The 9,507-nt window shown below is 36.8% G+C and overlaps 2 protein-coding genes across 2 annotated transcripts in view; both read right to left on the bottom strand.

The window, feature by feature from the left end:
- LOC103131127 (uncharacterized) overlaps positions 1-2,461 on the bottom strand; it is a 15,974-nt gene extending 13,513 nt beyond the window's left edge. The window contains exons 1-7 of the mRNA XM_007542707.2: positions 2,379-2,461; positions 2,202-2,277; positions 1,836-1,884; positions 1,459-1,622; positions 1,315-1,359; positions 1,086-1,192; positions 670-839 (exon numbers count right to left, since the gene is read on the bottom strand). Coding sequence (XP_007542769.1) covers positions 670-839; positions 1,086-1,192; positions 1,315-1,359; positions 1,459-1,622; positions 1,836-1,884; positions 2,202-2,277; positions 2,379-2,461 — 694 coding nt within the window. The remainder of the gene's footprint in view (positions 1-669; positions 840-1,085; positions 1,193-1,314; positions 1,360-1,458; positions 1,623-1,835; positions 1,885-2,201; positions 2,278-2,378) is intronic.
- Positions 2,462-3,700: 1,239 nt separating this feature from the next.
- LOC103131118 (5-hydroxytryptamine receptor 3A-like) lies at positions 3,701-8,935 on the bottom strand. The gene is made up of 10 exons (XM_007542695.1): positions 8,909-8,935; positions 8,475-8,523; positions 8,149-8,312; positions 7,846-7,890; positions 7,601-7,707; positions 7,166-7,335; positions 5,363-5,526; positions 5,043-5,253; positions 4,396-4,609; positions 3,701-3,956 (listed from the first exon to the last, which is right to left on the bottom strand). Exons 1-10 carry the CDS (start codon positions 8,933-8,935, stop codon positions 3,701-3,703), a joined length of 1,407 nt encoding a protein of 468 aa, XP_007542757.1.
- Between the last annotated feature and the right edge of the window lie 572 nt (positions 8,936-9,507).

Here is a 9,507-nt window from a genome sequence, read left to right as displayed (position 1 = left end):
TCACCAGTTTCTGTGCGGTGATGTCCACCAGCTCCCATTCACCCATGGGGGTCATCACATTCTTCGAGAGCTCTGTGATCGTTTTCGCGTCTCGCCCGAGGAAAACTCTGATCTCTTTCGCTGGAGACAGAAAAGGAAAAACAATAGGTTTAAAAATAACCCCCCTGTGGTGATCTCTTTCACAGATCAAATATATTCATGTCAAAAATTTGTCTCAGTATGCTTAGAACTGTGAAAGTGTGGCATGTATTTGTTTTTTTCTGCCTTACTTCCTTGCAGTAATGAAGTCACCTCTTCAGGTCACAATTGCTGCTATTATTGCCAAGCATCTCAAGGACCGTTCTTGTATTTTAGCTTGTTGGTTTCTCTGATGCTCACAGTGGGGATCGTACTCTGTGCTTCATTCACAAGACTCTCTCTGCTTCAATAGAACAGACTGACACCAGCAGCTGGTGCCTTCCAGTGCTAAAGTCTTCACTCCTCTATGACTTCTGTCTTAGACAATTTTGTTTCAATTAATTTTTTGATTTTAAACCTTTTTGTGTTTTGGTGACTGACTGTGTTGCCTCTGAACTTCCAGATAGAGCAATGATTTTATTTGAGCTAAATATACTTGGGATTCAAATTCAATTTAAAGAAAGTAAATAAGACTTAAAGGGAGAGACTCACCGTAGTAGATGTAGGAGTTGAAAGTCAGGGAGCAGTTCTGTATGTCGAAGGGGAAAGTGTAGATATTCAGGTTGCAGGAGCTCACAACTCTGACAGGAAACGAATTCCTCATCGTTCCATCATTAAACAGGTAAACATACGGGACTGATGGCGCTTTGTTCTCCTCCATGCTAAGAGGGCAAAAAATCAGAACATGTCAAGTTTAGGAAAATACATATTGAAAAGTGTCTTAACTTATTTGGTAGAAAATACTGTCAGAAGAAAATAAAAATGGAGAAAAATAAAAAGAACATTTAAACTAATCAAAACTTCAGCTTGAACATGTGTGGTTTCAAGGTAAAAATGTATCTTTTTGTCAATAAATCTTTTGCAACATTATAGTTTAAAATTTATAATGCTGATTGCTGACAACTCACAACTCATTGATTACAATATCTGGAAGCCAAAACTTTTCCTTGGGAAGAGAAATGTTGTTGGTGCCGCACTGGACTGGATCCCAACTGATGAACTCATTCTTCCACCACTGAAACACAAAAATCTCAATTAGTTTTCAGACTTTATGCATAGAAAGTAATCAGTTGAATAAAAATAAGAAACAGCAACAAAGTTGACTCATAAATGGTAAAGAATGTTTTCTCAGCTTACATAGAAGGTCCAAATGTAAGTGATGAGGAGTTGGGACTTTTCATCCTGGCGTACAAAAACAACATTAAAAAAAATAAACTGTACACTCTTTCTTTTATAAAAGAAATCATATTTTATTTGTAAGTGGCTTGAAGCTCAACATACCACTCCTAATATCCCGTAGAGAGTGAAGTAGACGCTGATGTTGGTGTAGGTCAGCTGGTTCTCGACGGGTCGTATGGTGCTCAGGTCGAAGGCAGGAGACAGAGCCGCCAGGAGGCTGGGCTGGTCCGGCTGGGTGCAGTTCACCTCGACGGCGCCGCAGAAAGCTGACGAGCAGGATTTTCACATAATACTGAGACTTCTTTTAAGCACTTCCCAATTTCATAGAATTAATGTTAAATGTGTTAATCCATGTTAAATGTGTGCAACATTTTATGCAACTTAATGGGAAAGCTTACAGATCAATTTTTACCTACACTTCCATTTTGATATGTGTCACTAAACTTTACAAATAATCATAGTGTCGATAAAAAGCTCACCCGGCAGAATGATGATGAGAATTGCCACAGTGGCTGATGGAAGAAGCCACTAAAATAAAATAAAAATTCACTGAGCAATTGATTTTTGTTGAGTTATTTGATGGTAAATAAATAGCTTTTAAGCGTTATGAACAGATTTTTTACAGAATAGGTTTTGTCTGACATGTAAATTGCTCAGTGGGAGACGATACTTTACCTTTGGTGCATATTCCTTGGATTTCATAATATTGGAAGTGAAAAAGTTCAGTTTTAGCAGTTTTCAGTAAAATATTTTCATTCCTAAGAGAAAAAAAAAAACATACTTTAAACCCTCAATTTGAAACCTGATCAAGTATTATTGAAAGGTGAAGTATTTTTGCAACTCACCTTGCTACATTTAGGCTCTGATTGCTCATAAATACACAACATGACTATGACTTGAGCGTGTTGAGGACACGTCCCCCTGCAAATAATGTGGGAGAGCAGAACACAAAACAGGGCAGCTGCTCTCTTTGTAGCTGGTTTCAGATGAAACAAACACAAACCACAGCAGACGGGTTGTACCTCAGTGTGCGACTGTGGTGACCGACCACATCGCTGTCACAGTCACACCTCCTGGTTATAGGAAAATACAGGGTGAACACCATGCAAGGAACAGGTGTTTTCTTTTTCTTTCTCAAAACTTGCAGCCAATGAAGCAACTAAAGCGCATTATTTTTGTAAGAAATAATAACTAACAACTTACAATATCAGACAAATATAACCTTGGTAAATGCAAAAATCAGTTTCAAATGATATTTTCAAAACTGTCTCGCTTCATACATGGAGGTCTAAACCAAAAAGGTCAAAGTAGACAAAAGATTTCATCAATAGGTGATCACTTTATGTGAACTTTCAGATTAGTTCAACCCCACTCATACTGCTCTTGTGTTTGTCAGAAATAAATTTAATTGAAAGTATTTTGGATCTGACTTTACTCCCTAACAGGGTGCAAAAACAACAACAACAACAACAACAACAACAACAACAACAACAACAAAAACACTGTCTATGACTCAAACAGCTGCAGATCATTGCAGTGTCTTAGTGTTCATCTTCCGTAATGTTGCAGGATCAATATACTTTATTCTGAAGAGAGGACTAAAAAACAGAAGTACATAGTTCTGAAGAAGAAAAAAATAATAATTTTTGACTATTTTTACAAGTCAGAGTCAAAAGCTGGTGTGATCAGTTTTAAACATTTAACTTCAAATTAAAGATTTTCTCAATTCCTAATGAATACAATGTAAACAATATATATGAAGATACAAACAAGGTTAAAATGTCCAGGTTCTCATTAAACTACACCTTTAAGCAGTCAACATTCAGTGACATGTAAGAGATCAAAGCACTCAAAGTATTCAGGAATTTATCATATCATATCATATCATATCATATCATATCATATCATATCATATCATATCTTGGTTTCATATTACACTGCAAACATCTACACTTATGACAAACATTCGTTGAAATAAATTAAAATCTTTTTAACATAATGTAAAACAGGTAGTATAAAAAACAGAGAAACACACATGATTCAAAATCAATATCAAAACAAATAATTTTCAATCTTTCTATGTAATGTATTATATGAAGGAATAGCATAAAATAGCATTTAAAGGTGGTGATTTAATATATTAAGCAAAATATAGATCCGATAAATCAATTATTACAATAGTACATTATTTATTCAAAACAATTGAGTAGCTTTTTAATATATTGCATCACATCATTGCTAAAATAACTCAATGTTTAAAATTCTCTAAAAAATTTACAACATTCTGGACAAAATTCTGTATAAACCTTCTTAGTAAACGTAGGTCCCTCTAACTTGCAGCGGTCTACTGACTGCAGGAGATAACCCAGAGGATGATGATGGTGATGAAGCTGACTGATATGAAGACGATGTAGAGGCCAAACAGCAGGCGGTCAATGATGAAACCCACCTGGATCCATTCCTCAGAGCTCTGCTGCCCCTTCTGCTGCTGCTCCATCTCATAGCGGACGGCCTGCAGGACGCGGCTCAGGCTCTTCAGCTCCGTCAGAGCCTCGTCTTCCTCAGCTGATCCTCCCATTTCAAGAGGATTCACATCAAATCTGTTTGTTGTTCCTGGATCTGTGTGTAAGAAGCAACGAGACTGAAGTTCATGAAATTAGTCAAGATTATTTTCTTTATTTGATTCATTTATTTTCCTTCTCATTGATATTTAATATACTAGAACAAAGATTATCCTCTTTTAAATCACCAACTAGAATAGATTTGGTCCCGAAAATGCAAGATTAAAGTCTAACTCTATATAGATTTCATTGGGCTAAAGAACACAGACCAACCAAAAACGTGGGTGCATCTAAAATAGAGCTGCCAGAGTTTTGACTAATAGAAAAATAGATCATCACACCAGCTTTAGATCATTGCACTGCTTCTCTGTTTGTCCAAGGATAGAGCTTAAATCTTGTTGATCTCCTGTAAGGCGCTAAAAGGTTTTGTATTTTATTGCTTGGCAGTTTGGATTATCCTGCGTACAAATGGCGTTGCCTTGCTTTAGCCGCTGCAGCTTCTGTACCTGAACCCTTTGGTTTCTCTCTCCTTCTCGGCATGCAAACGAGACAGCCAAGGAAGTTCAGAACAAGCATCCGAATCCATCGAGGGACGGGAGAGAAGTCAGATGAGTTGATCAATATGTTGGTGATGAAGATGGTCTCCAGCAGACTGGCCACCATGAGGACCAGGCAAAGAGAGAAAAACACATCTAGAAAGAGAGAAAAACACATCTAGGGAAAGAAAACTGTGATGTCAACATTTTAGCTAAGATTTATAACGGGACTTCTTTATATGTTACAGAAAGAGTATTCAAAATATCCTGTAATTTTTATAACTTTTCCTGATTCAACATGGCTGAATCAAAAGTAATTTGACCAGAATTACCTAAACATATCTCATTTAGATGTGCTACCAATGTCTGTCTTTACAGATTATATTTTTTCTTATATTTGTGTTCTTTTACACTTTGGACCTTTGTTGTACACAACTTTTGTTGAATCTGTTGTTTCACTTGTACTGAAATAGATAAAGTTATTTAAATTACATTTGATTTGTTGAAATAGAGATGCATATAAAGCTTCAAGGACTCTAGAGGACATCTCCAATGCACTGTGCAGTAATTATCTGAAGCTCAGACTCACTTATCAGAGGTATGGTGTTTCCGGTGATGGGCAGCAGGTCGTTCATGATGAGGAGGAACACCGTGTAGCCGAAGATGATGGTCATCTTGAAAGAAGACCTGTCTGTGCTCTCAGGAGGCAGCAGGAAGCTGAAGAGGTCCAACGTAATGAGGAAGCAGCTGGGCAGCAGCAGGGTCACTACGTACATGATGGAGCGGCGCTGCACTCGGATCTGAAGAGAAATCATAATCAGGATTCAACCAGAGTGGATACTTTTGCACAACTTGAAGATTTAAATACAATTACCAGTTCTTTTTTTTTTTAACATGCTAAAAACTTACGTAAAATGCAAGCATGTCTGGGTAAAGACCCAGCTTGTCATTTTTCTCTATTTTCTGTGCAGTGATGTCCACCAGTGCCCATTCACCCATGGTGGTCATCACGTCCTTAGAGAATGTGGTCATTAATTCTGTGTCTCGTCCGAGAATAATGTTAAGCTCAATCGCTGGGAACAAACAACACAAACAACGGAGCTCAGTGAAAACCCACAAAAAGAAGCAATATCATTTAAATAATATGAAATGATTGGGACAGAATGAAAAAGGACATTATTATTGGAAATAATTACTAGCTGAAATTTTGATTCAGTTTGTTATCACAGTCACAAAGTTCTGTGTAACTGCGTGGGATTTTATTTGACACTCCAACAGTGAGTAGTGTATTTTTATGAAGTGAAAACATACTTTGAAGATTTTTGTATGAACACAATTCTGATGAATGTGGTGGCAAATTTATCTGGCCAGTGAACTTTCTTCCACAGACTTCTGTGCTTCATACATTGCTCCAAAGATGACTTCTCATGACTTTCTTTCAACATTAATTTTCTTCTTGACATATGACAACCCTGACAAACTTGTCATGGTTGGTTTGTATTTACTCCAATCTCTTAATTTATTTAGATGATGGATATAACAATTGTCCAACATCTATTACCCTCAAAGCTGTGTTTATTCATACTTCATACAGTAATTAAGTCCACTCACACAGTTCTTGCTCAGATCCCCGTTATTATTTTTTGTACCACATGCCTGTTTCCCTTGTGCTGTATTATTTTGGACTCATCCTTTTTTGAAAATTTTTGGTTTGTCTTATTTTTTAAGTAAACTATTGACTTTCACCTGTTTACCCCTTCACTGTACTTGGATCCTTTATCATTTTATGACAGTGAAGTATGGTTTCTTTAAAAAGTTGAGGAGTCTAGCAAAGATTAATCCTTCCATCCATCTTCTGCTTATCCGGGGTCAGGTTGTGGGTGAAGCAGCCCAAGCAGGGAGGCCCAGACTTCCCCAGACATTCCCAGGCCAGATGAGAAAAATACTCTCACTTATTTCCTTACACCTGGCTCAAAATGCTCCCATCCAGTTTGTAACAGAGGAGCAAGATCCTGTTGCTCACCCGCAATGCAGTTCTAGCATCACTTCATTGGCTTTCATTTTATTTTATGGTTAATTTTAAGACTTCATAATTTGTTTGTCAGTTTCCTGGCAACTTGACTCGCTCTTATCGCTTAGCTGAACTTTAGCATTCATATGTGTCAACTCCTGATATCAAGGCAGCACATCAGATGCTTTATAGTACCCAAGGTTTGTTATAAATCCAAAGGTGGAAGAGCTATTGCCATCGTTGCTCAGGTCAGATAATATGGAGAGGTTTGCCTCTACAAATCAGGCATCTATCTGGTCTTTGAGACAGCATCAGACCTGAAGGAACGAAAATCTTTAACAACTGCTAAAATTGAACTTTTTCGCTTCTACTGTTATAAAATCAAAGGAATAGACACCAGAAGTAAAATATTATGTTCCCATTTTACTTTTATGTTGGTACTGTAATGAAAGAAAAATAATTTTCAGATTTCTATTACCAAGGAAAATAAAAACCTTTCATGCCACTTCATTATTATGCTAATTATGGTGGCTGTCACTTCTGTGCAGTGACAGCCTGTTGTGAACTTATTGCTAACATCCATAATGAAACACTTTGAAAATTTTAAATGACAACAACTGCATCACAATAAAAAAAATAAAAAAATGTCTGTACTATTTTATTTTTTATAGAAGATGCAACATTTTGTTGCAGTGACTCACAGTAGTAGATGTAGGAGTTGAAAGTTAGGGAGCAGTTCTGTATGTCGAAAGGAAAGGCATAGATGTCGAGATTACAGGAGCTCACAACTCTGAGAGGAAGAGCGTCGTGCACCCTTCCATCGCTGTACAGGTATATGTATGGAACAGACGGTGCTTTGTTTTCCTCCATGCTAAAAGAGCAAAGCATACAAATATGAATTCTAATTACAATCTTTGTAAAAATCAATAATTCTGACTGATTTAAGCTGTTTTGTGTGCAAATATTGCTCAAAACAGCTCATATTTCATTAAAAAGATAAATATTTCAGTATATTATTGTGTTTTCCCAATAGTACAGAGTGAGTAAACACATACAAATACAAATACATTTGGAAAATTATCCATGTTTTCAAAGAGGTGTCTTACAAGTGTATCACTTATTAGGAATCAACTCACAACTCATTGATGACAATATCTGGAAGCCAGATATTCTCTTTGGGAACTGAAATGTTGCTCATGCCACACTGAACTGGGTCCCACCTGGTAAACTCACTGGTCCACCACTGCAAGAAGAAGAAAAGAGTGGTGATAGTAGTACGCAGAGTGGCTCAAGCAATCTCTGACACAAATAAAATGAGTAAAGAAATCAAATCTGTAAAAATCAAGCTGGTTGGTTATGATATTGATATTGTTCTGCTTACGAAGTGCATCCAGAGGTAGGTGATGAGGACTTGAGACTTCTCATCCTGAAAGACAAAATATTAAATTGTTGAAATAGGACTTTTTCTTATTGTGCATCTGTGAAAATAGACATCAAAATTAAATCACACTAAAATTAAACTATACATTGATGAGTAAATATGTTATTTTGCATGATGCAATCATTATAAAATTACTTTGGTTTTAACTTGCAGCCTGACATTTTTAAAAAAAATCAAATGAATCCCTCAGTTTATATTTTATATTAGAAATGATATGTAATAATAATGTGACACTGAACATACCACTCCTAATATCCCGTACAGAGTGAAGTACATGGTGATGGTTGTGTGTGTGGTTTGGTTCATTACGGGCCGGATAGCCCTCAGGTCAAAGACAGGCCTGAGCGCAGCCAGCAGGCTCGGTTGGTCTGGTTTGGAGCAGTTAACCTTAAAGGAGCTGCACAAAGCTGATGAGGACAATTTACAGGCAAGTGAGGCCACATCTGTGTTATAGTCATTACAACTGTACAAAAACAGAACATTCAAACATGCATATCTTCAATTTTCCAAATTGTGAATACATCTGAAAAAAAAAAAAAAACTTTGACACTTGTCATTAAAAGACTCACCTGGCACAATAAGAATGAGAAAAACCAGAGTGGCTGATGGGAAAACCCACTAAAGAAAGAGAAAAGAATTGAATAGAGATTTGAAGCAGCATTCAGCTTCTATGCACCACAAAACTGGAACAACCTTCTAGAAAACAGGAAAACACTGAGTTCCTTTATATCTCGGAACTCAGCTGTTTGGAGTTGAAACCTAATCATGAAACGTCAATCAATAATCTGATGTGCAAAATGTAATGTTGTTCACTATGTGTTCTATGTAATTTTGTGTTTTTATGATTTAAAGCACTTTGAAACGCCTTGTTGCAGAAAGGTGCTATACAAATAAAACTTGATTGATTGATTAATATTTACTATCTGAGAGTAAATCAAAGTTAAAAAGTTATTTTGTGACAGATTGTAATATCCAGATTTTACAGGAGGAGAATATGCGTTACCTTAAGTGCAATTTCCTTTGACGCCATGATGCTGAGAGTAAAAGCTGAATTTTAGTAGCTGTCAGGTGGATGAAGCTTCTTCTCCTCTTCCCTATCTTGGAATAGGAAAACAAATTGAAACTTCATGTAAAACCAGGATAGGGGATGGTCATCTATACAAATAATGTTGGAGAGACCAAACTCAAGGACGAGCAGCTCATTTCCTCAAAGTTTTTTCATACAAGGCAAACAAAAACCACAGTTAGCATGATGCCCCTTGGTTTTCAACTCGCATGACACTAAGACTGACCACAGCGCTGTCAGACACCAGCGCTGCTGGTTATAGGCAAATAAACAGCAGACAGAATGTGCCAAGTGTCTGGTTTCTGGCCAAACATGCAACCTTTCTGCAGCATTTCATTAATTTAACAAACATCTTGCATATTATGTCACATGTTAATCATCTATCCATACTAAGATGTGATTGATTAATTTTGTTTTTAAATAAATATTCTAAATATGATGCCTTAGAGTGGTGCTTTCCATTGTAAGGGTCAGGACCTCTCTGGGTTACAAGGCAAAGCTAACAGCTCCCGTTCAGCTTAACCGAGAACCTTCTA

This window comes from Poecilia formosa, unplaced genomic scaffold, assembly GCF_000485575.1.
Source record: "Poecilia formosa unplaced genomic scaffold, Poecilia_formosa-5.1.2 Scaffold10, whole genome shotgun sequence".
Classification (NCBI taxonomy): domain Eukaryota; kingdom Metazoa; phylum Chordata; class Actinopteri; order Cyprinodontiformes; family Poeciliidae; genus Poecilia; species Poecilia formosa.
This window is presented reverse-complemented; position numbering and strand designations above follow the sequence as displayed.